Source organism: Ptychodera flava, chromosome 9 (genome assembly GCF_041260155.1).
Source record: "Ptychodera flava strain L36383 chromosome 9, AS_Pfla_20210202, whole genome shotgun sequence".
Classification (NCBI taxonomy): Eukaryota; Metazoa; Hemichordata; class Enteropneusta; family Ptychoderidae; genus Ptychodera; species Ptychodera flava.
Genome location: NC_091936.1, coordinates 15,983,092 through 15,999,803, shown reverse-complemented (window position 1 = coordinate 15,999,803; position 16,712 = coordinate 15,983,092). Strand labels below are relative to the sequence as shown.

General features: G+C 38.9%; 1 protein-coding gene across 1 annotated transcript; it reads left to right on the top strand.

Moving 5' to 3' along the window:
* Window positions 1-2,870: 2,870 nt before the first annotated feature.
* LOC139140138 (glutamate carboxypeptidase 2-like) lies at window positions 2,871-15,659 on the top strand. The gene is made up of 18 exons (XM_070709185.1): window positions 2,871-3,187; window positions 5,492-5,645; window positions 7,038-7,169; window positions 7,306-7,431; window positions 8,300-8,486; window positions 8,793-8,883; window positions 9,069-9,158; window positions 10,088-10,173; window positions 10,568-10,687; window positions 10,866-10,948; window positions 11,608-11,671; window positions 11,779-11,846; window positions 12,227-12,321; window positions 12,746-12,836; window positions 13,304-13,544; window positions 13,915-13,999; window positions 14,612-14,704; window positions 15,167-15,659. The coding sequence occupies exons 1-18, from the start codon at window positions 2,973-2,975 to the stop codon at window positions 15,390-15,392; spliced, it is 2,247 nt and encodes a 748-aa protein (XP_070565286.1). The 5' UTR covers window positions 2,871-2,972; the 3' UTR covers window positions 15,393-15,659.
* Window positions 15,660-16,712: the final 1,053 nt, after the last annotated feature.

Below are 16,712 nucleotides of genomic sequence, written 5' to 3'. Positions count from 1 at the left end.
TAAAATCACTGACTTTTGATCGAAATGTTAAAAGTAGTCTAATTTGTCCGTTTTTTCATAAATAAAAACCCAACAAATTGTTCTGTGCATTACATATTTTGAGTTATTTGCAAGTTGATTATTTCTGTTCTGGGTCCGCTTTCTCGTTCCAGACATGTCATATTCGCCCCGAACAGTAAAAACGCGTATGCCAGCTCTGGTTTCCCCGGACTGAAAGACGCGCTCTTTGAAATCGAACTCATTGACCCGGAAGACGAAAAGGCACGCTGGAACCAGGTCAGACACGAGGTCGCCAGGTTGACCCATGTCATCGAATCAGCGGCCGCGTACTTGGACGACTTTTTGATGACGTTACATCGAGGGAAACATGGCGGCTTATAGGCAGCTCCTTAAAAAATACTGCATTCGTTAGAAGATTCAGAGTTATTGTTGGCGTGACAATTGAATTATAATCCGGACTTATTCATTATTATATCATACCAGTATATTGATGGCGCAAATAAAGTGATATGATTGGTCGAGACGTGTAAATAACCGTGCTATATTCGCAATATAGCACGGCTGTAACACACGCGAGATATTATATAGAGAATATTTCTCGTTTTAACGTTTCACGCCAGAATTTCAATCTATTGTTATTATATAATAGTAATAACCACCCCAGCAAAGGGTGTACCACTTGTTTTTTACCAGTTCACTCCATCATATATGTCGTTACCTGGTGAAAATCTCGTTGTATTCTGTCGCTCGGTGTGGTTTACTGCTTCAACATTGCATATTGCACACAATTCATTTGCATTTGCAAGGCGAATTCTTTCTTTTCCATCATATTTATAGTGAGAGGAATACAAACGTATTTGTTTTATATACCAAAAATGATGACAATAATATCAAGAGTAATTACCGTTACAGTTATTTGTCCCACTAATGTTTTCACATTGTTTTATATATCTCAATGATGTCGAAATTCACTGTATTTACGAGCAGTCGTTCTTCAACAATGTGGTTTGTCATGTTAATTTCAACAAGCGATATAAAGAATTATACCATAGAGAATATATATCGTATTCCATAACATAGGAATACCTTGTAAAATTAATGACAAATTATCAATGTTCTGGCATAGTTAGGTACGACTAGAAAGTGACTGTGCCTACCAACATTAGAAAAAGAGTTGCCAAGAACGTTAACTTACATAAAGACTATTAGTGATTGCCCAAATGCTCAGAGTACCATCCATTCACCTAAGATGCTATAAAATGTTTTTATAAACGGTATTTTGCAGTTCGAATCTCCAGTTTATGTTTACAACATTTTTATCTTTGCATTGTAACATTATTGAATCGTAACTCCGATTCGATTTAATATTGAGATTCTACTCTCGAGGTTTGCCAGATTTTAAATGGTGATGCAAAACATATACGGACTTGAAAACAAGGAAACCAAACTTAAGAGTCGTCTGCAAGTTCTTGGAATGAAGAACAATATTACAGTACCAAACACTCCATTTGTGTGAAAATTATACACAGAATTAACTCAACAGGAAAAAATACTTTAACAATTTTCACAATAGATTGATGAAGAAAACTTCAAAGCGTACGTGGCAATCCCTTGTTCTCGCATCAGTGGATTTGCGAAAGGTCGTTAACAATTTGCCAATCTTTTGTTCCCCACAGTTTTTGTCAAGTAAATAAAGTTCCTGGTTACAAATAAGGCCGATAACAAAGTGTAATATTTAATGATGCTGCACATCAGTTTCTTAATGACTTGACACAGAAATCTAACCAACCTATTACCAGAATTGATCTCCGATTAAATCCGTTCGCAGTCCGTCCTTGTCACGTTGTTGAGCGCCAGTGTTTTGAATGAAAATAAAGTTAACATGGTCATGGGTAGAAGTATCCAATCCGTCCTACCAAAAAACTGAATGTGATATACTATTTTAAAACAGTGCGGACGATTTATCAGTCGGACGATGATTTAAACATGATTGGAATCAATTTGGGAGAATAGATTCTTTTAATTGTTAAAATTTATTAAACGTGTTAAGTGCCCCATAGCTGCAAGCTACAATATCACAAATTACACATAAAAACTAGTGAATTGCAAAAAAAAGAAAAGAAAAAAATGAAAAGTAGATGACACATTACCACAATATCCAAAACAAATCACAGTCTTAAATGGTTTGCAGACCAATAATGAACGAACTGATTCAGAAATGCAGATGGCGACATCTACTCAGAGTAGTCTCTTCCGTTGGGTAAAAATATAAGCGAATTTAGACACGTCGATCTTTCTTTGTACGGCTGCTTGTAGTCCGATTAAATTGAAATAGATCGAGCTTGATGGACGAGTTCCACATGTCATGTCACCATGTTTAGTGCGAGTATATGTCAGTAACTGTCAGCCACCTTTTACGGTGTGAATCGGACGAGGAATGCAAAGGTATATTCCAAAATCAATGTAACCGTATATCCATGATGTTTAATTATCAATCATTCAATAACTCTTTCAAATATCGAATTATTTTTCAACTTTTTTTCACAAAGAAAGCAATCTTGAACTTCACTTATCGTTTTCAAACAAAGTTACGGAGGCTTTCCCTGTGACAGTGACGTTTGAAATTATGTATTCTTGGAGGACACCGTCAATGACTTTTGCCACTTCAGAGCGCAGTGAAGATTGGCCATAGATGGCGCCCTGCAGAGAGGCACGGGAGAACCTTCTTCTAATTTCACTTGCAACCTTATGCATGTTGAAAGCAATCGTTATCTACTACTGAGTTATCAAGGCAAAGTAATTTCATCTGCCAAAGTGTTTGCCTTGGCTAACCAAACACGTCTATAAAACGTCTAAGCAATCTTATCTCCAATCTTGAGAGGAAAATTTCTCGCCATTTTGTTTGAGCACTCTGCGCTTACCTTGTGCAAGCTGATCCAACGCTCCAGAACTGGGTTTCTTCCTGTGCTGCAATGAGACAAGACAAAACTAGACAACTGCTCGTTGTGGTGGGGTTAGTGGCGGTCATCGCAGGTTTCGTGATCGGCATCCTCATCGGAGCCCTGGCCATCGACAACTCGGAACCAGAGAACGCTGCAGTGGCTGCCGCTCTTCAAGATGGCGACGCGTCCATTTCCGACAAACTGATCAACGAAATCGATGGGAAAAACATCAAGGAGTTTTTACGGTAAGCGTCGATGACTATCGCTGGGATAGGTTCTGATCATCTTTCGTGCATCGTGCCGCAGCACAGGGCTTCGTAAGCTCACTATAACTGTGAAATCAGTTAATTGTTACATCTTTTTGTATCATGTTCATTAGGTGTTAAACTTTCACAGCTTGCGCTCCGTAAACAGTCTTGCAATTTAGCCTTTTTGCTAATAATGACCATGTACGTACTTACATACATATACTATTCACGTATGTATGTATGTATGTATGTATGTATGTATGTATGTATGTATGTATGTATGTATGTATGTATGTATGTATGTATGTATGTATGTATGTATGTATGTATGTATGTATGTATGTATGTATGTATGTATGAGTAGATATGTATGTATGTATGTATGTATGTATGTATGTATGCATGCATGCATGCATGCATGCATGGATGTATGTATGTATGTATGTATGTATGTATGTATGTATGTATGTATGTATGTATGTATGTATGTATGTATGTATGTATGTATGTATGTATGTTTTATGTATGTATGTATGTATGTATGTATGTATGTATGTATGTATGTCTGTCTGTCTGTCTGTCTGTCTGTCTGTCTGTATGTATGTATGTATCTATGTATGTATCTATGTATGTATCTATGTATGTATCTATGTATGTATCTATGTATGTATCTATGTATGTATCTATGTACATGTATGTCATTGACACGTATATGTGTCTATGTACACTCTATATCAAAGTACTGGACACTACCACGGTCCAGTATCATGGTCCCAGTGCGACAATTTACACAATCGAAGGCAAATTACCATGATTTACGGTGTTATGTTTGCCTACCAGCTTCCATTAGGTAGATTGTACTTGCAGTTTTGTCACTGAAATAAACAAGGGCCATACATATAAGTTACTTGCATCATTCTTGCTATGCTCTATCCCAACACAGTCCTTCAAGTAAGTCTACCGATAAAAAGAGGCGCGACTGTGTTTCTCTTCTTAGACTCCTGTTTGTCGGATTACTGATTGAAATTTGAAGACTACAGATTTTGGTATTTTGTTTGTTTGTTTTTCTTAAATTTCACGTATATTTTATGTCATTGATTTTAAATGTGGATGCAGTGTGTGACAACACTTGATTCCGATCACGAACTTATGAAAAATACTGTATGGCAGGCATTTGACAAAAGCAAAAGAAAAGAAAAGAAATTGCAAATCATGCCATTTCTTTCATAAGCTTTAGTTGCTACTGTATGACCTATGAAATTTCCTAAATCGGTATATCACTGATATTACACCATAAACAGTCACTTGCATGAGCTTTGACAGACAGTGACAGCTCACGTCAGTATCCTGGATTATCGCAAAACATTTTGTCAGATGAAAAAAGCCGACACTGTACAGCTTGGACAAATTTGCGATAAAAAAGTGACAGTTGTTTGCTTGAAGTTTCAATACAAGCTAAATATATATACAGATTATACTTGTAAATCATTATAAAATGTTTTGACAGCCTAACTACTTGTATCAGTATACTTTCGTACACGTAACCAAGGCCCTTCGACATTGAAACCAAACCAAATCATGTCTAGATACAGAGTGTTTCGAATTCACGCTCTTCTAACCGCCGGTGCCAGATCGGCAACGCTTTCAGCGATTTTATCGTGTTGTAGTATGATTCACTCATTTATTTTCCTTTCAATCTAAACAAAGCCCTCAAACATAGAAACCAAAGGATAAGCCAATCGAGATAGCTTACATCACAAGATATATACCATTCTGCTGCATGCGGTGATTGCATAGTCAAGTGTTTCAAAATATTGCATTTAACAAAGCAAGGCCGGATTTCAAACTATCCTTAAGCAAAATAACATGCAAGGCGATATTGTAGACCATTTGGTTTCCAGTGCACATTATGCAATAAACACCTACGCTAAGATTAAGAACATTCGCTGCATTACCTGCAAGTCTAACGAGGCCATTAAAGTTTAGGAGGGGTAGGGGTAGTGGCGCCTTAACTACTTAGACAAAAGCAAATTGTCAAACATTCCAGCCGTATAATTGTTGACTAAAACTTATACGATGACAATGAAAGATATTTATATCCTTACTTTACAGCTCTTCTCAGAAAGTGAGAAGTTGGTTGAAATTCCCGAACAAGCATCTCAAAATTGTAAGTCTAGAATTTTAGGGCATAATAATAGACTGACAAGCAACACTTGTGTCAGTGCCAGACGATACTGCCATCTTAATGTTTATAAAATCATAGGACTGGAATATAGTAATCATTTTTGCTTGTTCGTCCAGGTATTTCACCAGTGAACCACATTTAGCTGGCACACGAATGGATTTGGTACAGGCAGAGTACGTGAGGGATAAGTGGCTTGAACAAGGACTGGACTACGCCGACGTCGTTCCTTACAAACTACTGCTGTCTTATCCGCAGGGTAAAGAGAACAGGGTAGGTTGGTTGGCTTTCTAGATCTGGCAAAGTCCTAAACTGAACAGCATGAGTCAAGAATACCGTCTACAATAATCACGTTTTAGCACAAGGTCACTTCTGAAACTCATTTCAGTGATTACTAATCTAAATTATCTTGACAGATAGGCCATAAAAGATCTCCCGTTTGACTTTTAAAAGCTGGAGAAACCGTGTGTCAAGATTGACACACCTCTTAGACCATCCTATTTGTCACACGTGACAAGAACATGAACAGTGAATATGAGGGTTTATTAAGACAGTTCGCTCCTCGAAAGTTAAAGACTTAAACTTTTGCTCAAACTTTCCTCAGTGAAACCTTTATTCTTTCTCTTACAAAATCAAGAATAAAAATCAGGGATCACCGAGCAAAGTTTGGATCTTAAGAAACAAATTACCCAACATTTTGCCATATTTGGAATTCAAAATGGCCGCCATCCCTGTGTTAACTCGACGGGAAAATTAATTAGGGATTTACGAAATACTATGAAAAGTTTTCTTTCTCCAAGCGCTTTAAAATGAGCCCCATAAGTGGTAGATAAGAAACGAATTGTATAAATTTGAGAGTCCGAATATCTGTCCCCGAGGCACGTTCTACCTCAATGGATGACAAAAATACATATTCATCCATCATATACATCATACATATATAAATGCTACTTTTCAAAAGCAACCGTATCTCTGGTAGTAAGAGGTAGCTTGAATATTTGAGCAGGAGGTCATACCCAGTATATGATGTGTACTTAAACAAGTTCTCATAACTTAAACAAGATCTCATATCTAGCTGTCCAGCGTTAAACTTGTTCGAAAGGTTGGCAAAGTGCCTGATATTGAAAGATAGGACGCCCTCTTCTGACTGTCATGCAGAAGAGTTGGCCATGAAAACCCCGACAGTCTGTGAATACGGTAATGGAAAGGGTCAAACGATGAGTTTTTTCAAAGCGCTCTGTAAAACCTTGTATGGTTTTCAGTACCTGCTTACCCAGCATACTCTGTATGACGGCAATTCAAAGTTGACTTCAAAAATACTTGGATCGATCATGTGGACTCTTGAAACTCTGTAAAGTTTTCGTTATGTGACTGTATAGAGTTACCTTTACCCTTGTGTCGTTACCAATTGCTGTAGTCTGAAACGTAACATTTCAACGCATTACAGAGTTTGTAAATGTGTTTTGAAAATTGTAGAACAGCCTATAAAGTAGATCGTAAAAACCTGCATATTTACGTTTACAGATTATAACGAAATTAAACAAGAAGAAATGTCACGGTGTTAAGCGATTGCTGCGACGCAAATATATAACACAAACCAAACGTCCTTCGTCATTTATCACATGCAGTCGCCGTATCACAAAATGTGTATACCTTTTTTCTCAGGTGGAATATCTCAACAGTGGCGGGGACGTCGAATTTGAGTCTGCCCGCGAAGAAGCCATCTTGGACGAATCTCAACGGAGGGACGACATCGTACCGCCGTTCAATGCATATTCAGGAGCGGGAACTGAACAGGTGACCAAAATCATAATTCTATCTGAAAACGTTATAATTATAGTTAAACTCGTACATATATGTAAAACTTTAATCATTCGCTGGTAAACTTCATTGTACAAAAACAGGTAATTTTCCTAATTTAATATTTTTGCAGGGTGATTTGGTTTTTGCAAATTACGCTACCGTCGAAGATTTTAATCACCTTGAACGAGAGAAAGGTATCAACTTGACCGATAAAATCATCATAGCAAAATACGGAAGAATATTTCGGGGAGACAAGGTGAGTAATTTATGATCGTTTTATGGCGAAGTTAATAGAACAGCAGATGTTAAAATGATGATCTTTATTTTCTTGGGTTATTTTTATCGGATGGTTCCTTATTCCTGTCAAAGCCATGCAATCATAGACAGTAGAAAAGGACATAACACTCTTTATTACATGCCTCATATATCGATCGTGGCACACTCCATAGGATTCGATGGTGACTCATCGATGACTGCGCGGACCACATAGTCGTCGTTTGACTGAAAGTGAACCGGAATTATTTTCAACTTGACAACGTCGGGATTAAAAATGATCAAATTACACATGTTTGATCGGAAGTACTATTTTCACAAAATTATGCATGAAAAATCTATAAACCGCATAACAGTGATTTCAATACATCAATGCGCCGTTCGCTGATGAAAATGGTTCTGCTTTTTCAACGGATCTTCGTCTAACATGGAAATAAAGCATACGATTGCATTTGGCATTTAAACTCAAAAAATTTGAGTGAAATCTATGCAAGAGAGGCATGCAATAAAATATTATAGCCTAAAGAAGAGATTATTTGCCCTCGAGGCAATTTGCCGTCCTGACATCGGGCAAATGATCACCTCCCCTCGGGTACATCATAGTCCCTTGTTTCGGCAGCTATGATATATAATCTCCATGCCTTTTGTTTCTCATCGAAAAGTGGAACCTATCTTTTGCAAAATAGATGATAAGGGGCTTAATCAATATACCTTGAACAAAAAACATTCCGAAGAGATATTGTACAACTTTTACGTGCGGTGACAAGAGTATAATCCACGAGGAAAATGCCTACAATCACGCCTCATGTTTTACATTACTTTTTTGACCCGCTACTACGTTGTGTTACAAGGCATTCTTCGCAATGGGAGTTGGAGCCAAGGGGCTGATTTTGTATTCGGACCCTGCAGACGTAGCCCCCGAAGGTTACCCAGACAAGACTTATCCAGACGGAATATTTCTGCCTGGAAGTGGCGTACAGAGGGGTTCTCTATACAAGGATATGATGGATCCATTAACTCCAGGTTACCCAGCAACAGGTGCCTATGTATTTTACAGATACTATTGATTGTTGCTCTTGTGTTTGAAGTTTCATGATTTTGAAATATTTTAAAATTCAAAATTGTAAAACTTTGAACTGAAGACTGTATTATTGACCAAAAATTGTAATTTGACTTCAGCAGCTATCTGCAGTTTTAGACTAGTTTAATGCTTTTTTGCAAATTACATTATGTTTGCACGATAGTTTTCTCGTGTATGTCAACCAAACCAGAGCGCACGTTCTTAAAACTCTACCGTAACGAATGTTTAACTGTATATCCGTACTGACTCAATACTTTCTGTAGATTATGCATATAGGATCGACGAGAGCGAGGCTAATTTACCCAGCATTCCCGTACACCCGATAGGATACGACGATGCACGGAAATTTCTCAGGTACTATGATGGTGTCTTCGCTTCCTGTATTGAAATACGTCACCCTTTGAAAGCCAAATAAAACATTAATAATAACGGTACGTGATCATGAACAAGATTTAAAAAACCTACAAGCTCCTGTCATCGAAATATTATCTACCATTTATTTGCTCTTTCCTCTCTTTCTAACTTTATCTTTGAATTAGTCGAATGGCCGGCGATGAAGTTAAGGAAGGCTGGAAAGGTCAGCTGAATATTACGTACAAATACGGTCCCGGATTCTCCAATCCACAAGAGTGAGTATTGTAGCACATCGAACAAGTCACTAGAATGTCTAAGAACGAAAAGTTCTGCAATGTAGATAAGAAACATTCTGAATACCTAAAGTGATTTTGAAGGGACAATGTCTGCCAGCAAGGTGATACTTTGTAAAAATCTTCATGATAACTGTGTAGTCGACAGAGTTTAATACTTTTAAGCATACATGCAGACATCAGAACGTATTTCAAAGAGAAATGCAAGTCGAAAATGAAAACAAAATTGAATTTTGTTGGTGAAGGCTCCTGCAAAATAGAACGGATCGGTTCCGGGTGCTGTTTACCGATCAGTTCGTAGTGAGAGGGCGCTATGGCGTTTCAAGATCTGTATCTTACAGGTCTAACCGAGATCAAGGTACCTGAATTCTTGTTACGTCATATGTTTCGTTTGTCGCTATAGAGCGCAGATTTTCGCTCGTCACTAGACCACACTAGTTTTTCTCGGGTGAAAATAGGCTGTTTAAAATGATTGTTAAGAGTTAGAAATGACTCTTGCAATTAAATAGAAATATAACCTCGGAAGTCAACCGAAGGACGCTGAGCGTCTTTAAATGTGCATGTTTGGTATATCCTAAAAGGGATGGGAACTATGTGCTCATTGAACATTCAGACTGAGAACACTGCACAGAGCTCAAGTACAACTAGATTCTCAATGTTAAGACATGATTCTCAAGGCTGAACGTGACAAATACCACAACATTTTGGTACATGTCACTGAAAATAATACCTCGTCTTCAACTCCGGTAAGTTGCAGATCTTGCCACGGTCTTCGATGATCTTGCTGGGGATGAAGTGCTTTTTACGCGTACAGTTTGCTTGGTCTGAATCGCCCGGATATGTCCAGCCCGTTGCATCACGCATGTACATGTATTCTTAAGTGATGTTCTCTCTGCGATTTTTACCCATAGGAAAGCCCGACTGGTAATCACGACCCAAAATACGCTAGCTACTGCATACAACGTCATCGGTGGTATAACGGGAGCCGTTGAACCAGGTGTGTTCTGATTTGTTGACAAAATTTGAATCAATAATGCAAACTTTATGTATTATCGGAAGGTGAACATCATGGCTGCAAGTGTATGTGGTTTGCTGCGCACCCTAGAGACGTAAACTCGGCACTAAAAAGCACACTACAAGCTTGCAAACATGTATGAGTGTGTTAATCATGCTTTAATTAATTACTGTGTCCTAGAAAACTCGACGCTTTATGATTTAAAATTTAGCCAGACTCTTCTCTGCTATTGAGGAGCTGAGACGCACAGGGAAGGGAAAGTAAACATGACTTTGATTCTGTTTGGAGTGGCGCAATTCAGAAAGAAATCATAGAACCTGACAGTGTCCTACCGTCGTCAAAGTCAACTGCATTCGCTTCCTTCATTTGTCCACAGACAGATACGCCATGCTCGGTAACCATCGCGACGCCTGGGTATTCGGTGCCCTTGACCCGAACAGCGGTACCGCAATCATGATGGAAGTATCCCGTGCATATGGAAAACTTGTGAAAGGCGGTGGGTATTCCAAAATAACTTTTAGAAAGTTACAAGGGAAAAAAATGGAAGAAAGAAATTCCATGAAATTGTCGATGTTTCATTTCATCGTACTAAACTAAAACAAGTGTCTGCAGAATATATTTCTGTTTCCACGAATCATATCTCATGCGGACAAATGTGTGGTCTTTCCAAATAGGGTGGCGTCCACGTCGCTCTGTTGTGTTCTGCAGCTGGGGAGCGGAGGAATACGGTATAATCGGCTCCAACGAATATGTTGAGGTAAGACATGTGGCCTCAATGAAGGTGCATCATAAACATTTTGTGTTTGTGTACCTAGTCGAATAGAAATATCGACGAGGTAAACCTCCAGCGGGGAACAGCGGCAAAAAATAAAGCCGGCTACAATTTCTCAAATTTGTATACAAAGGTTATAGGAAGTGACATGCGCACTTTGATGATTTTGCCGGCTTTGTGTTCCAATTGTATCAGAATGTCCGCTCACAAAAACTATGCAGCGTTTTCCTGGTGAATATGAACGGGCCAGTAGCTGTAATTTCATATGTCTGTTTGACGATATGTTTGTTGTTTATGTCGTTTGTAAGTTCTTGTTTTGCTTCCCGAAGCGCGTTTAAACACTTTCTATTAAGATTATCAACATAATCGTCTATACGTTTGAAATACAGTCTGTTATTGTTACTTTTACATTCTGGTCCGGGCCATAATTCACTCGTCAACAAAACAAAATGCAGTGTACAAGCCCTTAGTTGACAAGCTGAATATTTGTATCTCAACATGCTTTGGGGAGTAGAACAAGAAACTGTACTTGACATTAAAAACAAAAACGAATGAAAAAATCATCAAAAGTTACAGCTACACTTGCTCTTTAATATGACTAAGAATTACATGAACTTATTTTTTGCGTCATCTTAAATTGCTAGGAGTTTTCGAAGAGTCTTGCAGCCAGGGCTGTCGTCTACCTCAACCTCGACACATCTGTCACTGGTAAGTCAACAATTTATTTCAGTAGCAACAACTTGTATCAGATGTATCTGTCTGTAGTTTCTTTCCATGATTTCACATCTTTTTGTTCTCCTCCTCGTACAATACAGGCGATTACAGAATACGGGCTTCTTCCTCTCCACATCTGTACAAAGCCGTGTACGAGGCTACAAAAAAGGTGACGTAAACACATTATTTTGAGTCGACCCTTTTTCACCATTGTCGGACCAGAACTATCGAAGTGACTGTATACGTAGAGGTGTAACAAATGGAGCCCGCACCGCAAATTGTAAAATAAACGAGCCAAGAATTTATCGTTACTTGCCAGGCACGCATGCGTAGTATTGAAAGGGGGAAAACCCGCGCCATCAATTTACTTACTTCAGTTGCGAAAGTGCCACATGATTTGTTTGATACTGGAGACAAAATCACTAACTTCCCAGATTTATTCCACTTTGACAAGTTTTCACTTTTTTGTTCGTGGATCACGCCATGGTATTACTCAAAGTATTTACAGGTGTATGTTGCTTATGTGTTGCCTACGTCTGCCTGTCGCAGGTAACGGACCCTAACAAGAATGCAGACGGCAAGTCACAATCTGTCTACGACAATTGGTACGCAAAGAGTTCAAAAACCGCTGACGATGCGCCGACGTAAGTAAAACTTTCGCGTTTTCCTTCGGAAAACATTCGGTCCATTGGGTGATTGATAGGTCTTTAGATAATCAATAGTTTATGAAAACAGCGGCGAGGTCTTCAATGCAAAATGAAAATAAAATGTTATATGGCGTATCGTATCTGTAAAACTGTATAAAGTTCGATTAGAATTGTAAAATGTTATATATACAGGTATACAAGAAAATACTCGTTCGAATAGTCGTTCATTTTCTGAATATAACATTATGATTCAAAAAGTCTTAGATGGCATGAAGAATAGCTCTGATTAAATATGGAAAATACGGTTATCAAATTAAATAAAAACCATCAGCTACCGGACGACTGTCTACCAAACTACTCTGGATATAATATGTATGAACAGATCATGAGATTATTTTTTCATAATTCGCTTTTTCTACAGTGTTGGGGACCTAGGTTCTGGCAGTGACTATGCTCCATTCATGCAACGTATCGGAGTGTCCTCAGTTGACATGACATACTATCACCAATATGTAAGTTGTGGAAACTCATAGCCTTCAATAATGTGCCCTCTGGAGGGAGGGAGGGAGGGGGGAGGGAGGGAGGGAGGAGGGAGAGAGAGAGAGAGGAGGGAGAGGGAGAGAGAGAGAGAGGAGAGAGAGAGAGAGAGGAGGAGAGAGAGGAGAGAGAGAGAGAGAGAGAGAGAGAGAGAGAGAGAGAGAGAGAGAGAGGAGGAGAGAGAGAGAGAGAGAGGAGAGAGAGAGAGAGAATCTGACCCGACCTTGCAGTTGATCAGAAAATACATAAATTAATATTCGTGATGGAAATAATATTTGTGATTCACCTATACGGGATACCGGTATCTTCCTACATCAGCTACATAAACGCATTAAGCTCGTACATTGTCTTATGATCAAATCACCGTGATCAAATTGACTCCCTTTTCCGGTAAAAGTATAAGTTTTAACTTAGCCTTATATTTTGAACTTTTACTCTTCAGGCCGGTTTTCCGATGTATCATTCAGTTTACGAGACTTTCCACCTCATGTCGACTTACTACGACCCGGAGTTTGTGGTTCACGCCACCGTGGGTCGCGTTCAGGTCGAACTGTTGCGCTCGTTTGCCGACTCTCTGGTTCTGCCGATGGACTGCCGAGACTACGCGAAAAGAATCAGTGCCATGTTTCAGTCGTTCAAGGCCAGCAACGAGGGAACACTCGGCGCTGAGGATATTTCTCTGGGTAGGTCATTTGTACCTGTATTTCCTCTATTTCATGGCTAGTAAGTCCGGGGACACGTTCTGTACTTTGGAAAGCGTGAAGTGACAGTGGAGATGAAACAAAAACCCAAACGCATTAAGATGGTTTTATTTATTTAGTAATGTAAAATTATTGAAGCAAAATGGCCGAAGAAAAGGCGACACTGTCGAATGAATGAGGTGGTAGAAACCCTAACTTGTACGCTTCATTCTACTTATTCCTTACCTTTTCTGTGATTCCTCGTGACTTGAACCTATTGGTTAATCGTATACTTGTCACCGGAAGTCACGTGTTCAAATCTTAATTCTGCAAATTACCATGACTTTTTCACGTTGATTGTTTTTCATGATAGATGTCCTGGAAAATGCTATTCAGAACATGACAGCGGGCGCCGATTACCTTCAGACGACCATTGACGGACTGCGAGATAGGAAAGAGTAAGTTTTAAAGAAATGTGATTTTTGTGTAAAAGAGTAGAGAATTTCATTCTCAAACAAACGTGTCCATATAGCAATTGTAAGAGTCTGAAGAGCTACGAATTGTCTCAGTTTTCCCATCTCTCAGAAACTGTATCGAATAGTTTTCCGAATCAATATGAAAAAGTTTGACAAAATAGGATGATTCCTGTTCATTGGAAAATCTCGTCAGACTGTGATATCCTACTTACGAATAAGTTCACTACCACACAAAAATTCAATCTGTGTACGACATTGTCGCCTGGTATTTGTAAAGCTAAACTGGCCATTGATTCCATTGAAGTTATACTTGCTAATTTACTGTTTCTTCTGTCTGGCGACGTGACCTAGTCAATGCCCCTCTGAAACAAGCTTATACGCAAGATTTTTCGTTAAGTCCCGTGCACCACGGGAAACAGTCATTATGGTTATGCGATGACAGGAGGTCAATTTTCAAACTTCCCTTTCAATAGAATAATATATCGAATACATATGGAAATGTTTTCATCGGAGGGAACGTAAATAATGATGATAAAACCTTACTGGCGTGCACAGTTTGAAACCATTTCTAGTCACCATTTTATTTTCTTCCAGTCCTATGGCATACAGAACAGTAAACGACGTTCTGACTGGATTCGAAAGAGTTTTCATCGACCCATTGGGATTACCAGATAGACCAATGGTCAGGTAAGAAATATATAATTTTCAAATGCTACATAACATATCACTGAAAAAAAAAACACAAACATATTCTTCAAACGACACGTTCGCTTATGACTGCGTCGTTTTTCAGACATCTGTCTTTGAGTTGGAGTGGTTTTGAGCATACCTCAGTGGTACTGAAAAAGAAACATTATGGATGGTGACCGTTGATTCCCATGTATTACACGAATGTTTCTTCCAAGTCTCTTTTTACTATGAAACTAGGAAAAGAATTATTGCCATAAACTTCTTAACAAAATTCTCAAGGTATAGAAAATGTTTAAAATGTTACAAGCTTATAGCTCTCCTCGAACCAATGCAAGCGGATAACCTATGCAAGTACTAAATTAAGATGTGTCGCCACATGCTAGCATACGCATGTATTCAACAATCTTAGACAATTAATGTTTACTCCCATCTTACTTACTGTTGCTGTATTCACTTTAGACATGTAATATTTGCGCCAAGTAGCAAGAACATGTACGCCAGTTCCGGTTTCCCAGGACTGACCGACGCCCTGTTTGAAATCGAACTTGTTGACCCGGAAGAGAAAGTGGCACGCTGGAACCAGGTCAGACACGAGGTCGCTAGACTGACCCACGTCATCGAATCGGCCGCTGCGTACTTGGATCACTTTCTGATGACCTTACACAGAGGGAAGCATGGATCGTAGTCAACGAAAGAATTGAAATCATATCGTTTCCTAAAGGGGTTTGGAGAGTACATAGCTAAGAGACAATAATTTGAACACTTATTGAATGTAATCTGAATTCGCTTCCTAAAAATAAATATCTGTTGCATTATAGTTTACGTGAAAAGTAAATTGCATAATTTTGTAATGAGTCACACAAGTACGAGTAAGAGCGTTTACCGTTTCTTTCCATGTAAATTTCAAGTTCATCAATATAAACGAAAAAAGAAAAGTAAAGGCTTAATAAGATCATACTCGTATGGGTCATTATTATATAACTATATCAGGTGGAAAGGATATTACGGGACGAATTATTTGGACTTGGTCCTTGAACAGACGTATGTGGAATGCTATCATGTTCTGCAAGTTTTTTGCTTGTCAGGTCAAAACGACAAATATACAAAATACCACTCTCCATTAAAGTGCCTTGGTACCTATGAATTTGTTCTAGTATGAGACTGTCTCTTAACTCCTTTTCATCATGTTTACCCGTGTCCCCTCTCTTTCTGTACATACACTTGTCTCCGTCTATTAAAGTATGTTTGCTCGAATCTGCGCCTGTCTCTTTGAGACGTCCCCTGTCAACGTATCTGCAATGCACTTGTCAGACGACAATTCCCATTAAATTAACGACCTCCCTGTACACATTCCTACGAGCAAAACAGTTTGACATCCTTTGTACTTGGCTCGTAACACTAGCACCGCTCGTTTAATACTTATTTACCTGCTTTGTATCCAAGAAGGTCAGACCGACGGACAGACCACGATACTGACCGGGGGAGGGGGCATTACACAACCGCAAAGAAACATGCACTCGATCACAATTTATACAGATTTTTCTCCGAGGCTTATCATTGAATCTGGTGATGCAGACGCAATACATGTTTGACTGAAAGCAAACAGGAGACTCTTATTTCACGGATGATGCGTGCGACTTGATGGAGTCGCCGAGTGCGTTGACAACGAAAGTGTACCAATGCGTAAAATATCAGTATTTCGGCGTCTGTAACGATGAAAAGTAATCTGGTCGGCAGTCCTGTCGATGACAGCCAATTACCGGAGTGCTGATTACAGTTCGTGTTCCGACTGGACACACGGTCGCTAGGACATGATTAGAATCTCATTCTGCGATAATTGTAAATTTATAAAAAAAGATCACCTTGAATCGCGCAGTTCAATTAGATGTAAATAACGCCATAGTTGCAGGTCAAACCGATTGAATGGCCTTACACAATATCAGCCTTGTGTCAGGACGGGTCCGAAATGGAGGACAATCAAACTACAAATTTAAATTTGTAAGTT